General features: G+C 41.3%; 3 protein-coding genes across 4 annotated transcripts; 2 read left to right on the top strand and 1 right to left on the bottom strand.

Annotated features, from left to right (window-relative positions):
• Window positions 1-1160: 1160 nt before the first annotated feature.
• ube2r2 (ubiquitin-conjugating enzyme E2R 2) lies at window positions 1161-12687 on the top strand. The gene is made up of 6 exons (XM_080026370.1): window positions 1161-1718; window positions 2108-2297; window positions 5196-5282; window positions 5436-5533; window positions 7431-7565; window positions 7676-12687. Exons 2-6 carry the CDS (start codon window positions 2121-2123, stop codon window positions 7959-7961), a joined length of 783 nt encoding a protein of 260 aa, XP_079882496.1. The 5' UTR covers window positions 1161-1718; window positions 2108-2120; the 3' UTR covers window positions 7962-12687.
• Window positions 12688-16755: 4068 nt separating this feature from the next.
• On the bottom strand, window positions 16756-19254 carry nudt2 (nudix (nucleoside diphosphate linked moiety X)-type motif 2). Of its 2 annotated transcripts, none has more exons than XM_080025652.1 (3): window positions 19212-19254; window positions 18224-18365; window positions 16756-17591 (listed from the first exon to the last, which is right to left on the bottom strand). In XM_080025652.1, the coding sequence occupies exons 2-3, from the start codon at window positions 18348-18350 to the stop codon at window positions 17269-17271; spliced, it is 450 nt and encodes a 149-aa protein (XP_079881778.1). In that variant the 5' UTR covers window positions 18351-18365; window positions 19212-19254; the 3' UTR covers window positions 16756-17268. The 2 variants fall into 2 exon arrangements, with proteins under 2 accessions (XP_079881778.1, XP_079881777.1); XM_080025651.1 differs by having other exon boundaries at window positions 19187-19252.
• Window positions 19255-20753: 1499 nt separating this feature from the next.
• Window positions 20754-21856, top strand: rfesd (Rieske (Fe-S) domain containing; the record flags this gene model as incomplete). The annotated part of the gene is made up of 3 exons (XM_080026937.1): window positions 20754-20910; window positions 21229-21263; window positions 21569-21856. 3 exons carry the CDS (start codon window positions 20754-20756, stop codon window positions 21854-21856), a joined length of 480 nt encoding a protein of 159 aa, XP_079883063.1.
• Between the last annotated feature and the right edge of the window lie 974 nt (window positions 21857-22830).

Raw genomic sequence — 22830 nt, 5'->3', positions numbered from 1 at the left:
CAAGAAAAAGCAATAGTGAGTTTTTAAAAGAGACTTTAAAGAGCACATTGTATATACCTGAAAGTTAACATTCAGGTTGTTAATGTGTATTCCATCCCATCTTTATTGTTGTATTTGTTAGAAAAATGGAAAGACACATGAACATGATGTTGATGATAATGAAAAGAAACTTGTGGTTAAGAGAAAACCATCCATCCAAAATTTGGTTGGGGGAGCCATATCGCCTGACACTTACTTTAGCATAGCACAACTCTGTGTTTTCTTGTAATGGAAATGTAATGCTATTACATAATGTGTTATATTGTCATTAGGCCTACATAATAGGCTTATAATGTTATAATCAACTTTTAAAGATGAGTGACAGAGCTGCACCCTCTTCTGTCCTCTTCAAGTTCTGAGTGTAGTGTCGTCAGACTGGCTAGACCTCATTATCTCATTCATTTCTTAAACAATAATAATGGTCAAATTTAAAATGTCATGGCCCACTTACGTGGGTAAGTGTTCATCAGAAATAATCTGTCAAACTATCCAAATACTGTTATTTATTTCAAAAGTGATAAGCAGGGAAGGACACTGAATAATTGCCTAATAAATTAGGCTATAATGATAATAAGGATAACCATTATCTATAAAGGGCACGCCACGGAACTATTCAGATTCAGAAGTCAATCTTTGCTGTCCAAACTGATAAACTATAGGCGGTAGCAGAATATGTCAAGTGGTAGCCTAATCAACTTTTTTTTATTTTCACAATTGAAACAAATGTCCAAATAACAGAGGACTAGTGTTTGCAATTTACAGTCGCCTACTTAAAGGCATATCATTGTTAATTATAGGACTTCCTAAAGTTCCTGATGAATTTCATTTTGGCTTCTTTAGCCTACAATAGGCCTATGCAATCTCAGAAGTAACCCTAAAGCCTTATACAGTCTCCACAAAAGCTAAAATCATAAATGCAGCCCAATTTAAATGAGAAGAAACATGAAATGAAATAAAGCCATAATCGAAGAAAAAATATATGATTGCCTATGTCCAATTTTATGAATGTGTAGTCTATTATTTTAATTGTTTGGATCAACATCGAGAGCGCGCACGTCACGTTCAGACCCGTACGTTCGTTACGTCCTGCGGACACGCGCAATGTTAGCCGGAAGCACCGATGGGAGGAAAATAAAAAAAATCGATGAAATCCAGGGTAATTCGCGAGTGTAAACCTCTCACTTACTGTCCTTTTCGCGTGCGTCGGCTCGTATTAGTTGGCTCGTTGCACTGCCACGGTGCTGGAGGGGACTGCGGGCAGCATAGAAGCCGCTGCGTTTGAACGAAGTTGCTCGGTACGGGTTTAGCTGACGTGTGGAGAAGTTGAGACTGCCGGAGAGAGCAGATAAACAAACATAAACAAGCGGCGATCAGCTGAGCGCCTGTCCGACCCGAACCAGCAGCACGGAGGGAGATGTCAAGGAGGACCGGTTTTCCTATTTTGAACCCAAGAATGATCCGCGGGGGACCTTGACTTATACTGTTACTGGCTCCATGTCAACTGTCAACACTGGAACACAAAGAATTTCGGGAACACAACACGAGGACCAGCCATAGGTGCTCCTGTCACTGTCTCTTTGTCAACACACAGCGAGGCCAGCATGGACATCCAATGAGTTTACCTTTAGATTAACAGCTGTAACGAAAACGAGTACACATTTCCGTGCACGGAGAAAGAGGTAAACACTTATTTTTATCAACTTTGCTTTGTCCCCCCACATAATGGGCCTAGGAACTTAACACACTGTCCTCAGCTAGCTTGGAAGGCCACATATCCTGGCTGTTTGAGTGTGGATTATATGTGTTGGTCAGTTTAGCAGCAGCACTGGAGCAATATGTCCTCAGGTCTGCTTTGTGTATTTTACCCCAGCCTTTTTCTAAAAAAGACCTAGGCTATGTCAATACAAACAAAGCCAACACACACTCTAGTCAAGTGTGTTTGCTGCAGAGTCGACAGTAACTATGCAATTGAAATTTTTACCTTCAAGTATAATCCTGACAGTATTAAAAAGCCTGTAATTTTTCCTTCCACCTACCTCACTGATGTGTGCCCACTGACCGGTGTCAGACGTGGGATTAACATGGCCCACCAGGCGACCCCTAGTTCCCAGAAGGCCCTGATGATGGAGCTCAAGTCTCTGCAGGAGCAGCCCGTGGAGGGCTTCCGTATCACTCTGGTAGAGGAGTCTGACCTCTACAACTGGGAAGTGGCCATCTTCGGACCCCCTAACACCCTGTATGAGGGAGGCTACTTTAAGGTGGGACAACAACACTTTCACATTACCAAAAAGGGGAATTAACGATGAAAAGATGGCACCGGATTTTAATGATCGTACACATTATGAAGCATTTTTTTTTATCAAGTAAGATATATAGTAGGGGAGAACGGGGTAAGTAGGCACACTTTTTACTCTAGTGAGAATTGCTTATCACCTAAACATCGAAACTATCGAAAGATAGTCATTCCTACATTAAATTGAAGCTTAAGGTGTTGGCTTGAAATGTGTATCCCTCACTTTTTCTAATTTATTGTAATAAAGAAGAAATGAATCATCAAAAGTTTAATTGCATTGTCAAGTTGACAAATAGGCCTACATAACTTAATGTAGCCTTGGCAGCTGGTCTAGTTTGGGATGCACTGGGTTGTTTTGATTTTGTTGCCCTTTTTTCTTTTGCATGCTAGCTGCCTTTTTCTGCTCCATTCTTTCCTTCTCTGGGGCGTCAGTGAGGATACAGCTTGACAATTTATTTCGTTATTGGGTTCTTTTTCTGGCTGCAGCCTTGAGATAACATGTGACAATAATCATCAATAATTCAGATAATCTGAATCAATCTGAATCTGACTAATCTGACAACCAACCCCCCAAAAAATATGACGACCAACCCCAACTTGAATTCCTTGCTAGCATCAAGGCCAACAACCATCTGACAACTAATTAGCTTGCTAAAAACAATCTAACCTATAGCTTACCCTTCACACTTTGTATGGGTAACAAGTGTTTTGTTACAAACCCATTGTGTAAAAGCCTAGAAGAAAAATACTGAGGAGCTAAATATTTTCAATTTGACATGAAAAACACAAACAGTCGTCTCACCTCAAATTCAGCAGTCTAACTCAAAGGAATACTATGTAGGTGATCTCTGATCCCAATTCTGGATATTTACATACCAAAATTTCACAGACAGCGCCTTCTGGTTCCGAGATATAACGATTGTGACAACCAACCCGTGTGACTAATTACCCCGTTCTCCCCTATATTGCTGCAACTTGGAAAACAGACAGGTAGTGAACATGGCAGTGACTCTATTTGTGCCCAAAGTGTCAAACAAAGTAGGACTAAAGTCTTACTATAATAGTTTTAAAGAAACTATAGTTACGAAACAATGACCTGGCTCTACTCCACCTGCTCCCCTCTATTGGTTTTAAGAATGTTTTAAGAATGTTTAAGTTTTATAGCATCTTAAGGCCGCCAATAAAATACCTTTAATCTTCAGTATGTCTATCTCCCACTCCACTCTCCTTGTCCAGCACTCCCCCCACCCCCACCCCTGGCTGTATGATGGCTGTGCTTCAGTTGGCTATTTTTAGCTGTGGGACCAATATAAATGGCACCTCAGCACAGGGAAAGAGTAAGGGAGAAGGGCAAGATGAGACTCATCTTCATTTTTTTTCTTCACGTTACTTATTCAGTGAAACTCCTGGAAAGTGCGGTACAGTGAGAGCCCGCACACAAGTTGGGGCAATGCAGATGAAGCCTTCAATATAATGCAAATCAGTCTACTCTTGCAGCTGATTACCTCATGCTTTGCCTTGACAGTCACATCAATGTTTTATCTACTGTCAAATCAATCATCAAAATGTATTTCAGGGGTGATTCTTTTTCTTTCTTTTTTTACAATCCGTACTACATATTATATTACAGCTTCTATCCTTAGACCCTGCAGTCAGATAAGGAAAAACTCCACACACAAAAACAGGAAAAGAAACGCGAGAGACCTCAGCAACAGGGTAGAGTTTCCTTTTTCAGGACAGACAAATACATTCTTATGTTGATCTGTTGAGCCTGGTTTACTACAGAAAGGAATACCTTGCCATTATTCTTTAGTGCAGTTGTATTTGATCCAGAATTGATTTAAATCTTAGAGGAAGAGATTGACCAGTGTAGTGTAGTTTCTGCTGCTGAGCCATGCACACCATGTAAAGTTGTGCATTTGGGATGAGGACAAGATGTTTCTGTGAGCGTCTGTATCATGCCAGTACGATATCTGATAAATACTGAACATTGAAACTTGTGTCCGTGTGTTAAATGTCCCAAGGCTGCAATAGTGTGGTGACTAGTTGCCAAGTAATGATAGTCCTATCTAAGTGGCAGCAGTGTGGTGAGAGCTGGGGCGGTGTTACACACACGCCCAAGCCTTTTCGCCTAGATATTTGCGAAATACTTTGGAAAGAAGCACCATCTGTTATGTCACCTTATGTCCGTCCCTATTTATAATGAATTTAGAACAACTGATAACATAGATGTCAACAACGTCACGGTGTGATTGTTGTTGGCATGGCTGAAAGTATGATTTACTCTGTTATATCCAACCTATTGTAAACGAAAGGGTACAGGAGACTACTTTATGGTTGGATGCTTGCTATATGTCGACTTGTGCATTCTGAGAAGTCAGTCAAGAACATTATAGTTTGAATAGAACCACAAAAAAAATCCAATTGGTCAGATTACTTCAGTCTGGGCGTATGAAATGTATCCATATCAAAGACTATTTTAAAGCAGCTGTGCTTAACCTTTCTGGTCCCTGAATCGTAAAATCAAGTTGATGGATCTTGCAAAAGGTTGCTGTTTCATCTTTCACTTCAATTTTGTTCAAATCAGCATGAAGGATGAGTTTAATTTCTCACTCAGGACAGGCTTTCTTGCACATATTACAAACGTATACTGTACGTATTTTTGTAAAGTGGGGCTTTTCACATTCCACATTTCAGTGAGCTACACCAACCTCCAGAAACATCAACTCACATCTCCACTGCGGTCTCTCCACCATCAAGCTGAGACGCACAGACCCATAGAGGGTCTACTTAGCATTGCAGAAGTCAAGCTTGTCTGTCTGGAAAGCATTTGTTGACTGTCGGTGTCTGTTTGTTCTCTCAGGCTCACATCAAGTTCCCAGTTGACTACCCATACTCTCCACCGACCTTCCGTTTCCTTACCAAGATGTGGCACCCCAACATCTACGAGGTAAAACCTTTTTGCATTTTTCATTAAACTACAGTTAATACCGTTATAATGCCATTTTGGAATGTATGTAGCTATTGAAATGTAGATGCTGCATAAATATGTCTTCATGTCTGTCTGACAGATGATAAACAGTGTATTTTGTTTTCTGTCCAGAACGGAGATGTGTGTATCTCCATCCTGCACCCTCCTGTCGATGACCCTCAGAGTGGGGAGCTTCCGTCTGAAAGGTGGAACCCCACCCAGAACGTCAGGTAGTCTCCGAGAAGCCTGTATGCACACAAATCCAAGAAAAACTGTGCAACATAGACAGGCTGTCTTTTTATAACTTTTTGCTATTTTGCATTGTAGCACTGGTTTAAAATGTTAAATATAATAGAAAGATTTAAATAGATTTTAAAAATGATGTTTTGAAGTTGCTCATGTCCCATCCATCCATCCTAAGTCAGTGTTTAACCGGGTCGGGTCGTGGGGGGGGAACAGATCTAGCAATGGACCCCAAACTTCCCTTTCCCGTGCCACATTAACCAACTCATACTTGGCAAGCCCGAGGTATTCCGAGGGCAGTGTGGAGGTATAATTCCTCCACCTTGTCCTGGGTCTTCACCGAAGCCTCCTCCCAGCTGGATCTGCCTGGAACACCGCCTTAGGAACTCAACTGGCTACTTTTTTTGCAAATGAGCAGCAGCTCTACCCCGAGTTCATCACGGATGACTGATTTTATCAACCCTCACCGGGAATGAGTCTGACTTACTGCAGAGAACCCAGATACAGCTCTCACTTTCAGTTTACAGAGTTCGGATCCGAAGTTCGACTTTCGGCCGAACCCTCCTTTACAGCACCTTGGGAGGAGACTTTACCAGGGAGAGCGAGGAGTGTGATACCCCTGTAACTGGGAATCACTCTATGGTCCTTTGGCACTGTCCGAGCCTTCCACGCAATGTTGAAGAGGCATGACATCTAAGACAGCTCCTTCACATCCAGAGTATTCAGCATTTCTGGACAGATCTCATTGATTCCCTGGGTTTTGTCACTGTGCAGTTGTTCTAGTTCTGCCTTTACAATAGAGGGTGTATTAGTTGGATAAAGGAGTTCTTCAAAAAGCTCCTTCTACTGCCCGAATACATCCTCAGTTCAGGTAAACAGCTTCACATCCTTACTGTACACAGCCTGGATGGTTCCCTGTTCCCCCTCCTGAGGGTCTGGAAAGCACGTTGTTGATGACCGGATCCTCCATTGCTTCTCAGAACTCCACCCACTCCTGCTGCTTTGTGCTGCTGCCTTTCGAGCCTGTCTGTATCTTCACACCTGCCTTGTGCGTCACACCTTAGGCAATGACAGAGAAGAATAGGGTCCAACCCTTATCCAGGAGTACAGTTCCAGAACCGAGACTGCGTAGAGGTGAGCCCCAACCGATCTAACTGGTAGCACTCCACCTCCGGGAGCTCGGGCTTGTTCCCCCACAGAGGGGTGATGTTCCAGCTCCCTATAGCCTGGCTCTGCTGCCCTAGTCTGGTCTGGCCTTCTCTGTCACCTATGCAGCAGCGCAACCAACCCCAGCGGTTCTTCGTGCGGATGGTGGGTCCACAGGATGGAGAGGGAGGGAGTGACATGATGCTTATTGGCTCACTGTACTTCTATTAAATTGTAGTTCTTGGATTTAGAATATGGGATAAGAAAGTCGTGCATACTGATAGTCAAACAGTTATGATGCATATCATATAACCACAATGTAAATAACAAATACAATTCTACAAAAATAAATCAAAAACACAATAAACGCCATGTGACAAAGTGTGCCAGCATCATTTTAAAGCTGCAAATTAAGAACGGTGTAAATCAACAGTTCAGTTTTAGCCTTCCTTTGTTCTTTGTAACATTTTAAGAAGTAGACCCAGGGCAGCTTTCAGAAGTACTGTTAAATTTAACATGTCAGCAATACTCGTTTTGTCGGGGACTGGAGATAAAATGCTGATTCTGCTTGCGAACCCAAGAAGATTGGATGCACCATGTAACTGATCCACAGGCGGAAAGAAAGAGGTGTCTGGGCTGGGACGAAGCTTACCACAGCTTCACAAACGACCACAGGATCTGATGTTTGAGTGTCCTCATTGTCTGTCTGTGTGTCTTTTGCTGTTCTTTAATCATCAGGACCATACTGCTCAGCGTGATCTCTCTGCTCAACGAACCCAACACTTTCTCCCCGGCCAACGTGGACGCCTCTGTCATGTTTCGCAAATGGAGGGACAGCAAAGGCAAGGACAAGGAGTATGCAGAGATCATCAGGTATTTAATCTATGTACAGACAAATGCGCTCACAGAACTGTACTGACAATCATTCCATTTAGAAATAACATCAAACACTGACTTCCATTTCATTCCTATCCGGCCGGCAGGAAGCAGGTGATGTCGACAGCGGCGGAGGCCGAGCGCGATGGCGTCAAGGTGCCGACTACATTGGCGGAGTACTGCATCCAGACCAGGGTGCCCTCCCAGGACAGCAGTTCAGACCTGCTCTATGACGACCTCTACGACGACGACATGGAGGAAGACGAGGAGGAGGATGACGAGAGCGAGATGGAGTCCTGTGGGGAAGCTGGGGGACTCAGCCCCACGGAGGACGGGGGGACGTCCACCAGACGTTACGACAACCAGGACGACTCTGGCAACGAAGACTCATGATGTTCTGGATGATGACTCGCTCCATGCCAACTCCCCCAACTACCCTCCTTCTTTTATGTGTTCCCGTTTTCAGTGTGTATTTGTGTGAGTGTGTGTGTGTGTGTGCGCATGTGTGTTTGCACATACAGTGGGGTCAGAGGTCTACTGCCAAAAACTTTTCATCATTTATTAAACTAATGCAAATGATTGGTCAACTACTAGTTCTCAGATGCTATTCCATAAGGTTATGGCAAAGGTTTGTTGGTACTGTTTTCACTGAAAGTCAGAATTTTGGTGTCTACACCGTTTGCCTTAATTAAAGCTTGCACTCTCCGGCATCACGTTTGGCCGAGGTTGAGGAACTGAAATGATTCCAGCACTGTTCGAGAGCAGCCCCAGAGTGTTTCTGATGTTGAGTTATATTTCACGTTTTTAATTTTTTCCCACTGAGGAGGCTGAGGATCCATTCTTTACATCACTACTTGAGAGCAGAATTGATGTGACGAATCATGTGCAAGTTAATGACTCCAGACAAGTCAGAACATCCCTACATTTTTCCACCACCGTGTTAAAAACTCCAGTTTTTACACCCTGTTGTATTGATCATTCATGCAACCAGCTCCTCTCATGCTGTACTGTTACGTATTTTTTTTGTGTGTCTTCAAGTCCACAACAGTGAGGTTTCAGTTTTGTCCAACCCATGCTAAGTCATTAGACTTGGTTTGCTATTTAGGAAGTGGTTTGGTAACTGCTACAGTCACAATTGCTTTACTTTTAAAATGCCCATAAACAATATCATAGTGCAGGAGCATATAGGTGTTAATATTTGATTTGTACTGCATGTACATGGATTTTTTTTTTAGAAAACCTCCCTGTCGCATATAGCCGTATTCCAATTACATATAAACATTTCCCAAAGATAAAAATGGCACAGATGAGTTTTTAATAATGTGCTATTTATTGTGAAACCTTCTAGAAAGTAAAAAAAAAATAATAAAAATTTGTTTTTGATAAATGATGAAAACAAACTGTCCTTGTGGTGGTCTCTTGAACCCCACTGCAGCTAGCCGGCTCTTGGTCCGGCTAGTCCATGTCAGATTGTATGGTTTTGTGTTAAAAGGTTGGCTCTATCCATTGTGTCTTTACTTTACTTGTTGCTTTTTGTTTGTTTTTCTTTTTTCTTGATATACTTATTTTGTTTAGTTGAGGGACATCCACCCCTACACCCCTCCATTGTTACTTTGTGGGATGGCTCAGACAGTCTGACTAAAGGACACTCTGCTGTTGGACAAATTAACCGGTTGATGAGCTGCATCATCGGGGTGTCCTGTTACATAAAATATCTTGGTCCCTTTGCACGCCTGTCTGTTTTAACTTTGATGCAATCAACTTAAACTTGCAGACACAGGCGCTGCCTTGACCCTGCCATCTCAGACCCACTTTCAGTAGTGTCCATCACAACTGCTCTCTTACGATCACTCAAATAAACTTAATTTGGTTGGGGGTGATTAAGGTTTAGACTTTTTTTCTCACCTCTCTCTGCCTCTTAAACCTCAGGGCCTCAAAAGACTTTCACTAAGAGAGGAAAAAACACAGTCACACAAATTGCTCCGCATTTTCACCTCCTTTTCTTATTTTCTGCATCACTGGGTGGTTTCAGAGGACAGAGAGTGAACTGAACGTCTCCAGTCCCACCACCAGCGTGTGTTGCCGTTAGTCCTGATTATTGTCCTTTTGAGTTGTTATCTTCTTAGTAGGCTAGAGTCAAAATAAATTAAGTATAAAAAAGTTAAAATACACATGTAGGGACTTTCTCCTCCGGGTGATATTCACATTACCTTGCAATAGATGTGAAAATGTTGAAATTGTTTGCGCCATGACTTCAACTTAACGCTTAAATCCAACGTAGTGAAAATTTGACGTTATTACTGTGCTTACACCACATCCATAATCTATCGACAGCAACAAAATCAACCTGCAGCTTAGTCACACGTGTGTGTTTGAATGCATATGACACTGATGGCCTGTTATCTCTGTATGTGCATATGTGTGTGAACATTTACATTTACTATTGACTGCAATGTCAGGGTTTTCTTGTTCCTGTCTCTGTGGAACCAGGTGCAGACTTGTGTCACCATAGTGAGTTTGCCCAAAGGACCTTTTGGACTTTGTCCACTTGAGAAAACAGTCAGTGTGTTTGTACTCTGTCCTAGTGCTGCTTTGGGAGGCCTGAAAATGGCAGGAGGAAAAAACACCATCTGAGTATTAAACTTTTTCACACACTGAACAGCATAATGTGACTAATAGTACTTGTATGGCCTCAAGTAAAACACACAGTGGGGCGTTATGGCTGTGGGTTTAAATCTGTTGCCCTTTTCAACACAACAGAAATGAATGGATCTCATGCCAAGGAAACCAAGTCTAGCCCCCACAACCGCTCCTTTTGGGGGCAACGGATGCATGTATTGGATTTAACGCTGTTTTAAGAAACTCTTCAAGAGATACCTTTTTCAATTTTAATGTGAAGCCAAAGGAGCGAAACATTTGCTCTTGGCAACCTGCTTTGGGGGCCCACAGAGACTAGATTCTGTAGAGGACGGGTAGAGGAAGTCCACTCCTGGAATGGATCTCTAAATCGTGACACAACAGGAAGCAGATAGATGCCAGAGCTTCTGAACCTTTCATGATGTGGTCCCCATTTCTTTGACCATCCCTCAAGGTATATAGAAGAAGCAAAATCATAGCTGCGAAATATAGCCTATAGGCTATCATGTGTTTCTGCTTATGAGCTAGTTGAAAATATTGGGAAATATGCTTATTTGCTTTGTGGCGGAGAGTTGGATGGGAAGATCTACTATACACTGTCAGACCATCAAAGTTCAGACAGAAGCCAGTTAGCATAGCTTTGCTCAAAGACTAACAGCCATAGACTGTACAAAAGAGCCTGTGTATGTTTAGAGGTGACTTAATGGGCAGATATCCCCTATTGAGCTTTCAAATGATCTGGTTTAGTTTGTCTAAAAAACAAACTTGAAAAAGCGACAATTTAGCCTTTTATGGGAGTTAGCTGCCGAACTATTTCTTGGCTGGAAGTAGTAAGTTCCTTGGTTGTCTGGCTACTGCTCAGAGCCAGAGTCCACCAAGACAAGAGAACAGCTCTGATTGAAGTGAGCTATAGCAGTGTTGAAACCATAGCACAGGGTCAGTTCCCACATTTCTAAGATTTCTTATTTTTTTCCCAAATTAGGCCTATGTTCCCATAGCCCTATGTTCCTAAAATTGGAAATTAGGTTCAGTAATCACAGCTGAGTGGTAAGGGGACAGGGAGAAGTTAGAATAGGAGTGAGACAGACACAAACACACACACACACACACACACACACACACACACATTTCTCTATTATATAGTTAGATTACTTCGAAATGTGGGAACATAGACACGCTCCCACAGTGCCATGGTAAGCTAGCCGTTTCCCTGGCCCTGTTGGCTTCCAGTCATAATCATGGTCTTAATGCTTAAGCAAACCATTTTACTTTGTGAGCTTCAAAGAGGCTTAATAGACAAAATATAGTATAATTTGTCCTTACAAACAAAACAAAAAACTATATAAAAGGGACAGGTTGTGGTTGGACAAGGACTAGCCTATGTCTGTGCCAGGAGCAGTGACTTAACTTTGCTTGTTTCCCTTTGTTTTAAGTGATTGTGCTAAGCTAAAGTTAGCAGCTGCTGGCATTAGGTTTAGATTTAACAGACACACACAAGAGCGGGATCAATCTTCTCTTAGCAAGGTAGCAAATAAGTATATATCCAAAGACGTTCTTACCTCCCATCACAAATAAAAGTTGGAGTCAGTGTTATTGTTTTTGTTAGAATAAAGTTGAGGCATAATGTAGTACTTATGGTAGGCCTATCATTTCCAATCATCAGTTAAGAGATTTTCAGTCTTACATTTTTACAGAAATGAATGCTTTGCTTTTATAGTGAGGGCAGGTGGGGAGAAGTTAAGGGGAAGAGAGCCAGCAACACTGATGATCTCTGAGGGATGACGATGACTCCCAAACTCAACCTAAGAAATTACTCAATAAAGTCTGAGATGTTGAGATGTTATTCCATACACAAGACTGAATGAAATCCTTAAGTTCATTTCATTTGTGTGTGTGTGTGTGTGTGTGTGTGTGTGTGTGTGTGTGTGTGTGTGTACAAGTGTGTATTTTTTTTAAAGTGTGGGCCTTCACACAGTGGTGGCAAACTAAATGGACTGACCCACATGTGTCCACACCATGTCTATACCTTTTGATGTCAATGCTGCCCTTTGTTGATTTATTCTTTGATTTTATTTCTCTCCTTGTCATTTTGGGTTTGTGAGGATACAAATGTCACTCATAAAGTTTCTATTGTTAAAAAAACAGCAAGTTTCAAGTTGGTTTTTGGAGTAAAATAAGGTGATGACGTGCAAATGGACGCATTCAGTTACTGTGGTTCAGTTGGAAAAAAAATCATTCAAAATAAATTCATTGAAGCCTGCGGAAAGGATTTCACCTTGTTTCGCAATTGACAAACTAGATGCTACATAGTTTATCAGACTGTGTGTTGCTTAAACAAAATAATAAATACGGTAGGCTACATACCGACAAGTGGCATCTAGTCATGGCTCAAGTTTTAAGGTTTACGTTTTCTCTGAGATTTCCGCTCATGCTCCCAATACAGTGGATTGAAATTTAAATGTGTTTTTAATTTCAATCTTACATAGTTTTTTTTTCTAAATAAATAAAAAATATTCCTGTTCCTCTGCATTATTAAAAAAACCTAACTTTGAACAGTTTTATTCAAAGTGTTTTCTAGAGAAGTCATGTTGCTGTTGAAGGTTTTTAATATCGTTTCAGTGCGCACAATGACACTCTCTTCAACTTATTTGTATTAAACCCATGTACCAACATTGATAAAAATATGAAGTAAGGGTTAGGTCAATATTATTTTATTAATTTGGAAACTGTCCCTTTAAGGCCCAGTAAATGCCAAACATATGAACCATTATGTTCTATAGTTGCACCCTATACTTAAAGTCATTAGGGACACATTATAGAGGATAGAGATGATTTGAGAGTTTTCCATTCACTGTATTAAGATGACACACCGACTGCCATGTTGCAGAGTAATTGCTTCACCAGTAATAGTTTAATTTGAATTCAGAAAAATTAGTTGTCTTTTCTCAGCATTTATGATTTAACTGGCATGAAATTAATGACTTGTTCAATGATGAACCGGTTGATCTTAACCCATTGATGACGGCTGCTGCGCGATGCCACATTGGCTCTCCTGCCTGATGCTGCGTCGCGCAGCATTATTACTTTATCTAATTTTCATGGCATTCCCAGCATAGAATGCACTGTCATTGGTTCAAATACACATGACGTGGGTTTTGTTGATTTTTTGAAGACCACGTGACCACCCAAAAGTTGTGTGGTTTGCCGAAAATCATGTCAATCAAAAAAATAAAACAAAATAATAAAAAAAATACGCCAGCTATGTCGGCGACAGAACAGTTAGTGGCGTTTGGTGCGCAAAATCAAGGTCTACTATAGACTACTGACGAAAATCACACAACACATTGCATCTATTTATTAACAATATTTAATAATTTTCTAATTCATCTAATTTTGACGATTTTTTTAAATATTTGTTGGTTTGTAAGCGCTAAGGGAGCATGTTTAAATAAAACCTGTGAACCTTACCTTTTAAATGTATTTTATTTCATGTTTCTATGTGCTACACAGGCTTAGATATTAAGGTTTTGGTAGACTTGACAATTCGTACTATTTTTTCAGAAAACCCTCAGGCATTAAGGACATGCATCCTAGATTGCCATAGTCATCAATGGGTTAAAGCAACATTGCAGCTTTTGCTCGATGTAGTGTATGTATAATAAGAAGTATTTAGTATACTGTGTGAGAGAAGAAAGACATTTTACTTTGGGCACTTTCACTGACCTCCACTTGGTCTTTTGATGTGCACTACAGTTTTTGTTTCATGATGTCATTAAAATACCCAGAAGAAGAAAGGCAGTTCATCTTAGCCAGCACTTCTTAATTTTTTAAAGATTATTTTTTGGCATTTTCAAGCTTTATTAGATAGTACAGAGTTGAAATGGGAAGACAGAGAGAGAGAGGGGGGATGACCTGCAGTAAAGGTCCACGGGTCGGATTCGAACCCGCGACCACTGCAACGAAGGCCAGAGCCAATATGGTATGCGCTCTATCCACTAAGCCACCGGAGCGCCCCCGCACTTCTTAATTTGATACAACACTTTGTTTCTTTAAGTAGCTCTTATATTATTCCTTTCACGGAAGCTATTACTGTAATCCTGCAGCATGAGGCCGAGAGCAGCACATGTTCCTTTACACAGTACAATGTGGCAGCACCATAGATGGTATATACAGGTCCTTCTCATATAATTTGCATATTGTGATAAAGTTGATTATTTTCCATAATGTAATGATAATAATTGAACTTTCATATATTTTAGATTCATTGCACACCAACTGAAATATTTCAGGTCTTTTGTTGTTTTAATACTGATGATTTTGGCATACAGCTCATGAAAACCCCAAATTCCTATCTCAAAAAATTAGCATATCATGAAAAGGTACTCTAAACGAGCTCTTAACCTAATCATCTGAATCAACTAATTAACTCTAAACACCTGCAAAAGATTCCTGAGGCTTTTAAAAACTCCCAGCCTGGTTCATTACTCAAAACCGCAATCATGGGTAAGACTGCCGACCTGACTACTGTCCAGAAGGCCATCATTGACACCCTCAAGCAAGAGGGTAAGACACAGAAATAAATTTCTGAGCGAATAGGCTGTTCCCAGAGTGCTGTATCAAGGCACCTCAGTGGGAAGTCTGTGGGAAGGAAAAAGTGTGGCAGAAAACGCTGCACAACCAGAAGAGGTGACCGGACCCTGAGGAGGATTGTGGAGAAGGGCCGATTCCAGACCTTGGGGGACCTGCGGAAGCAGTGGACTGAGTCTGGAGTAGAAACATCCAGAGCCACCGTGCACAGGCGTGTGCAGGAAATGGGCTACAGGTGCCGCATTCCCCAGGTCAAGCCACTTTTGAACCAGAAACAGCGGCAGAAGCGCCTGACCTGGGCTACAGAGAAGCAGCACTGGACTGTTGCTCAGTGGTCCAAAGTACTTTTTTCGGATGAAAGCAAATTTTGCATGTCATTCGGAAATCAAGGTGCCAGAGTCTGGAGGAAGACTGGGGAGAAGGAAATGCCAAAATGCCTGAGTGTCAAGTACCCACAGTCAGTGATGGTCTGGGGTGCCATGTCAGCTGCTGGTGTTGGTCCACTGTGTTTTATCAAAGGCAGGGTCAATGCAGCTAGCTATCAGGAGATTTTGGAGCACTTCATGCTTCCATCTGCTGAAAAGCTTTATGGAAATGAAGATTTCATTTTTCAACAAGACCTGGCACCTCACAGTGCCAAAACCACTGGTAAATGGTTTACTGACCATGGTATTACTGTGCTCAATTGGCCTGCCAACTCTCCTGACCTGAACCCCATAGAGAATCTGTGGGATATTGTGAAGAGGAAGTTGAGAGACACCAGACCCAACACTGTGGATGAGCTTAAGGCCGCTATCGAAGCATCCTGGGCCTCCATAACACCTCAGCAGTGCCACAGGCTGATTGCCTCCATGCCACGCCGCATTGAAGCAGTCATTTCTGCGAAAGGATTCCCGACCAAGTATTGAGTGCATAACTGAACATAATTATTTGAAGGTTGACTTTTTTGTATTAAAAACACTTTTCTTTCATTGGTCGGATGAAATATGCAAATTTTTGGAGATAGGGATTTTTGCCAAAATCATCAATATTAAAACAATAAAAGGCTTGAACTACTTCAGTTGTGTGTAATGAATCTAAAATATATGAAAGTCTAATGTTTATCAGTACATTACAGAAAATATTGAACTTTATCACAATATGCTAATTATATGAGAAGGACCTGTATATATAGCACGAGTGACCAGGGTCAAGAGTTGAGTCACATCATTTCACTTGCCTGTAAGACAAGCACTTTGGATACAATGCACGTTTGCTCTACGTGACACTCTTTAGGGTTTATACTAGATCGATAAACTATAACTTGAATTCACAACACTGTCCGATTAGGAACACAATGAGTGTCAATGCTGACTTGCCAATGCTGTCTTAAATCACTAAAGAAAGCTTAACTAACTCATCAAGAGCAGTCAATAGATACCAAAAAAAGAGGAGTTTTGTAATTGGTTTGATTTGTATAATATTGGTGGTATAGTTTAGTATTTTATCCCTGGAAAACATTGTTAACCTCATGTTCATTGTTTGACATTTATGACAATGTGAAAACACCAGTTCATCATTGCATAATAATAGGCCTTCTTATTTTTACGACCATAGTTTGTAACATCATAACATGATAACCATTACTGACTTTTAATTTATAGACAGGAAGTCATTTGCAAAAGTTATAGATGTTTCATTTTTTTGGGATGTGGAGAGCTGAAAAAAAAGAAGCCTATGCTGTTAATTTTTATGTCTGCTGCTGTGGTAAAGATGTCTTGCTTTTGTCGCCACCCTGTGGCAGCATCTCCTATTTACAATTTATTCCAGTATTTTTAGTTCTCCCTGCTTGAGCAAGTAATTTTTACCCCTGTTGGAGGCTACCCTTTAAGTGTGAGCTCCCGTTGTATACATATAATATATAGAATATATTTTTCACATTTTAAAATAAGAGTTAGAAAAAAAGGTCTAGGAACACAAAATTGTTAGTTTTATTTCCAATTAATTTGATTCAAATTACAGACAGGTAGATACAGTATTAAAACATATCTTTCGGTTATGGTTTAAGCTGTTCCACGTGGTTCCAGTGATACAATTGTGTCTGTCTCCTTGGATTTTCTGTTTTTTGTTTGTATTTTTAAAAAAAATTGCATTAAATCTCATGTATATGACTTTAAAGATTCAAAGATGCAGGCAATCGTGTTGTGTGCCTTGACTTAGATCAAATCGGTTATCTTGTTCTCCAAGCACTGATTCATTTCCTTCTTACTCACCTTTGTTTTGACAGAGGAATGTACCCCGCCTCACATGATGATTACACACAGTACAGTAGACTACAGTAGCATTTACAACCTGACAGAGACAGAACCATTGATCACATAAACCTGACTTACTCACATTGGGTGCTCTGCCAAACTAAAAGGTGCGAGGGGGTGTCACGTGCCAGTTATTTCACATCTTTAAATCATCCTGTCGGCACAGTCTACACTCTGGTTCCTCACTGCGTGTCCTGGCGAGCTTCCAAGTGTCTGTGTGCGGCTCTCAGTGTGTCCTGCAGGTCTTTGTACTGAGCCAGAGTGCAGGCCTCCTCCAGCCGGGCCCAGCGGTAGTCCTGGTGCTCGTCGGACAGTGTCACCGCTGTCCCCGCGTCCGTCAGCTCGGCCAGCCAGTAGAGCACCTCTTTGGGTCTGCCACGCACCTCGTACTGCAGCACCTGCAAGAAGCCCTCAATCACGTGCAGTTGCTCCGCCCCCAGCCCCGCCTCCTCCTTGGTCTCTCTGAGGGCTGTGGTGAGGTCGTCCTCCCCCGGGTCCACATGACCTGACGGCCGACAACATGGTTAGACGAAAGCAGGAAGGGAGAAGGAACATTTTAAAAAGGTGGTGTCAGCGATTCTGGAGTAAGCTTGTTACGTCAAAACTCACTGAATATGTCCTCACCATCTGCTACATGTCTGTGCTGTGGGTGCGCTGAAAATCCAGTGTTAATGCACAGCCTAGGCGCAAGAAACAGGTATGTAAACAAAGGCTAGGTAAACAAAGGTGGCCGTCAGTAGCTAGCAACATGCCTGTTTACGGAGCTTAGACTGTGTATTAACACCAGATTTTTTTTCAGTACACACACACACACACACACACACACACACACACACACACACACACACACACACACACACACACACACACACACACACACACACACACACACACACACACACACACACACACACACACACACACACACACACACACACACACACACACACACACAGGTAGCAGGCTCATAAGGAGATATTTAATGATGTTGACAATAAGTGATTTTGACATCAAGCATTCTCCAAAATTGCTGACTCCACCTTTAACCTTTAACCCTTAAAGCTATAAGAGTAGAATTCAAATCATCGCTATGCATCATCAACATGATAACTGTAGTGTTCATGAACTTTGAAACACCTTTTGGTGGGGTCCAGTGGTGCTCCCCATAGGAGGTCTGCAGGAGAAGGTATTCCACGTTTTCTGGTTTTGGGACACAGCTGGCCAGATGTCGAAACACTATGAAGCCACAGGCACGCAGCGCCATCTCTCTGTTGAGTGACTTCAGACACAAGACATAGTTTTGCATTAAAAAGGTCCCACTCTAGATAACAAACAGCTGCAGTGTGTGTGCTCTAGTAAAAGTGTGACCCCTGGCTTTTTGGGAGGAAACTCTGACATTATCATGGAATGCGTGGATTACCAAAAAGTGAAATGAAAAAGTAAGTAAGTCAAATTTTACAGCAAAAGTTGCATGTTATTTTTTTTATTTTTTTCACAATTTTGTTAATAATTGTTAGTGAACATGTAGGTAGATGACAACAGATATCACACCTTGACATATGTGCAGTAAAGGTGCTCGACGTGCTCATGGACCTACATAGGCTATATTGTATTAGTTCTGTGGACTCACGGACACACAGCTAGGACGATAACGTAAGGTCTTAATGTAATTATGTGACTATCCAATAGTATGGTGGTGGTAACTTCATAATGGTGATCCCTCGGCCTAACCTTTGCTGGTGTCAACGAGTTTAGACAAAGTTCACCAGCGTAGCCTTTCACTGGAGTCAGCCTGAGCCTGGCTTTTTTTTCTATTACAAATTATCTATTTTTTTAAACTTTAAGTTAATGCTGGCATTTACAAACACACCTGGACCTTAATCAGTCTATTCTTATGGTTGGTCACATCTTGGACCATATTGTTGTCAAACACTATTTCAATGGAGTAGGCTACTGCTCCCCTGCTACAGCTACAACAACACATTGCGACTTGTGCTGATTCTGTGAGACGTTTCAGTTTAACGGGCACGCGCACAACAGCAGGACGATTCACTGGCAAATATACCTGTTTGTGTTTCTAGCAAATTATAGTGATCTTACCAGTAATTAAATATAAGAAACTCACAGTCTATTAACAGTGAAGATATTTGTCATCTGGGCTCAGCGGTGCACTGAGAAATGAGTCCGGTCCTCTATGAAGACGGACACAAATAGTTCCGCTTTGTAAAACTGCTGACAGTTCTCGAAGAGTATGGGGTAGGCCATTAGTCCTTCCTTTAGTAAACTATGGGCTAAAATTTAAATAACGCATAATGCAAATTGGTTATCTAAAAGTGCATTAGGCTATATTGTTGTAATGATATATAATGAAGATGCCATATAATATGTTGTGTCATAACAACACATTATGGTAAGTAGCCTATAACAACGTTATTTATGGTTAAGTATGCTAATCTATAATTATGTATTATTTTATCAATTAGTTGTATGTTTCCAATGTAAAAAGTAACTATAAATATAGCTTTATAATTAATGCAGTGATAAAGTTAAAATTAAAAATAACATAAAGTGGAAATAGGCCTAGCCTACACGAGTAAAGTACAAGTAGGACTACAGCAGAATTACATTTAGGCACGTAACTAAAGTAAATGTACTTGGTGACTTTAATACCACCAGGTGAATTTATAAGACTAAAATGCCCTATAAAATAGTAATTTTTTTCATTTTTATACCCAGATATAGATACATTCACCCTTTTTGATATCTCCAGCAATGCCAGATTCAACCAATGGTTTCATGATAAATGTACATATTCTCCATCGACAGGGAGCTTTCTACGCTTAGTCTTTAAAATGGAGTAGCTGTGGGCCTCTGGGTCTTCGAGACAGATAAGAGATGAACCCAGTGTAGATAGGGCCAACTGAAGACAGCCTGGGTCTTGAGATAACAGACTTGGGGACTCCTTCCCATGTGAGCTGAGCTGTCAGCAGTGCAGTTGTTCGGCTTGGTGGAGGAGACACGACTGCTGGAGTTTCAAGGTAAAGACAAAAACTCCCTGAAGACACACGTTTTGTTATTTTCGAGAAAAAATATATATCGGGAGAGAAGGAGAAAGACAGACAGAGAAGTTCCAAAACCCTAAATTAACTTTGAAGGAATTGTGTAAATGTAGCCTATAGCATTGATAGCAAGAAAAAGTATTGTTTGCATTACATAAACACTTGTTTGCTCTTCTGTAGCTTCTTTCCTCATAGCATGTAGAGGTCTTAGCCAGAGGCCCTGGATATGGCTTTCTTCTCTCCTACTGCTGTGCTCACTCATCCTGCAATAAAGGGCTCATTATTCCACTCCGCTTTGCACAAATCACACTTGGGCTCGAGCTCCCCTGCACCCAGATATTTTTAGTGACTGTCACAGAGCTTACACGTGGAGCTACAGTAGAGCTGCGGTCTCTAGATGACCTAGGCATTTGTACACGGATGACAGAAATGTTTTATGTCATTTAATTTGGCCCACTTATGTCACTGCTCTGTAGGTCATGCATACTGTAATCACTGGGCAGCTGATGTGTTTGCTTTTCTTTTTTTCTTTTGGCAGTGTATAGGGTTTAGAACATGCTTCTCATATTTGAAATACTAAAATGTGATGTTTACTCCACCCCAAAGCCATGGGGGAGAAGGAGCAGCCCACGGGAGGGCTTCATTTTGTAGGGAAGAAGGATGAACTGATTGAAGCAAAGCGTTCCTTCAGGACACTGGAGGGTCGGGACATACTGATAGTCCATCAAAAGGGAGCCTTCTACGCTATTGACTCCTACTGTTATCGTGAGTACAGTTCTCCTTGTGCTGAACCAAAACAAAACAGCTGCTACCAGTAAGAGAGGAAAAAGTATGACCATCATTTTTTAGTGTCACATCAAATCTGATAATGTATGAAAAATGCACATTATTAGCCATTAGACTTTTATTACATACATATGTGTCCTTGTCTGGATCAAAAATAAGTTGCTGCTGCTGTACTTTGTTATCCATGGGACATTTTAGCACATATCTCCTTTAAAGCGTGTCCAGTCAGCAAAAGGCTAGAGTGCAGTTAAGAGTTTGCTTATTCTGCACTACACTGATTCTCTACCCACTCGACAGATGCTGGGGGAAAACTGTACGATGGAGACATTGAGGTGAGGTTTACATTTGACTTAAAGGATTAGAGGTTGTTTTTTGTCTGGCACAAGAAGAAAATAAGATACAATGTAATTTAGGTGCTGGACTCATTATTTTACAACTTGCATTTATGTGTTGTTGTAGTCACCCATTTGCGCTACATCCTTAAAGGCAACTGCTAGGCTGAGGCATAAGAGGAAAGTTGTAATTAAGATATCAAACCTGCAGGTGATATTAATATAATTATAATGCTAATGAAGGGACCTAAATGACCTGCATTCACACAAGGTTGTTAACCTGTTTTCTTTCAACACACTCGCAGGAAATTGACAGCAAGCTGTGCATAATTTGTCCCAACCACAAGTACAAGATCTGTCTGGCCGATGGTGAGGGCATATACAAGGGCACCGACCGCACACAGATTCCACCTGTTACAAAGTGGTACTCCAAGGGTGTAAAGCAGCGCACCCACACAGTCACCGAGACCAACGGGGACGTCTATGTCAAACTCTCTGAGAACAACAGCTACGTCGAGTCTGACTTCTACCAGGGCGAGAAGGGCAAGCTGGAGAGGGAGAAGGCTGAGGAAGCGGAGAAGAAAACATCTTGATAGTAACACAGATGGATGAGGATGCCATCTCTATAGTCTCTTCCTGTCTCCCCTGATCTCCTTTAAAATGATGGATGCATGATGGCTGTGTATTAGAGGATGACAGATGTCATCAGGAGGACATTAAGCAATCACTTGGGATCTCATGGCAAATGTGTCTTGTTTTTAAAGCGATTGGGAGGGTTTAGAATTTTACATTGCTTTATTTGTGTATTGCTACTTGCTAACATGATATTAAAATGTAACCAAATAAATCTTTTCATGGATTAAAACTGATGTTATGATTCTCAAAATGGTCATTGGCGAAAGTGAACTAAATGCTGACCCACACGGGTGTATCCCTTTGCATTTTAATATCGTACATGTATTATGCATGCAGAGAATGAATCAATAAGATAAAAAGGTTTATGCTGATCGATTGCGTACAAAAGATCCTGCCACACGACTGGCCACTTTTTGCAATATCCATGTGTGTTTATTCCCTCTGATAACAGCAGAAAGCATAATTATCAGGACACAGGCTGCATAGATTCAAGGTATTTGTGTTGTGACTTGTTTCGTGTTCATTGGCAAAGAACTTCTCTAGCCACTTAAAATAAATGCTGAGGACACCAAGCAAATCCCTGAGGTCGTTAAAAGGTGTGTCGATAGCTTCAGACAGGTTCTATGGCTGGCTGGATGGTGCTTCCCCTCCTGTTCCTCATGGGCCCACTGGTGCATACCGTGTGAGAATATTAAAATGTTCTTCCATTCATTCAACATTCCACACGTGTAAACAAGTTTATCTTCCAAAATGTGAAACTGTTCCTTTAATAAATCATGATACCACCAGTATCTCTAAATCTGACCCTGTTACATTTTGCTATGTGATGACTTTGATGACGTACCCAGAGGGAAAATAATTATGACAATTGTTTAAAGCCGAGGCTTTAACTCGTCAGAAAAACACACATCTTTAATTCCCACAATGCATC

This window comes from Ammodytes marinus, assembly GCF_949987685.1.
Source record: "Ammodytes marinus genome assembly, chromosome: 4".
Lineage (NCBI taxonomy): Eukaryota > Metazoa > Chordata > Actinopteri > Uranoscopiformes > Ammodytidae > Ammodytes > Ammodytes marinus.
The sequence above is the reverse complement of the archived record's forward strand: the minus strand, read 5'-3'. Positions and strand labels throughout refer to the sequence as shown.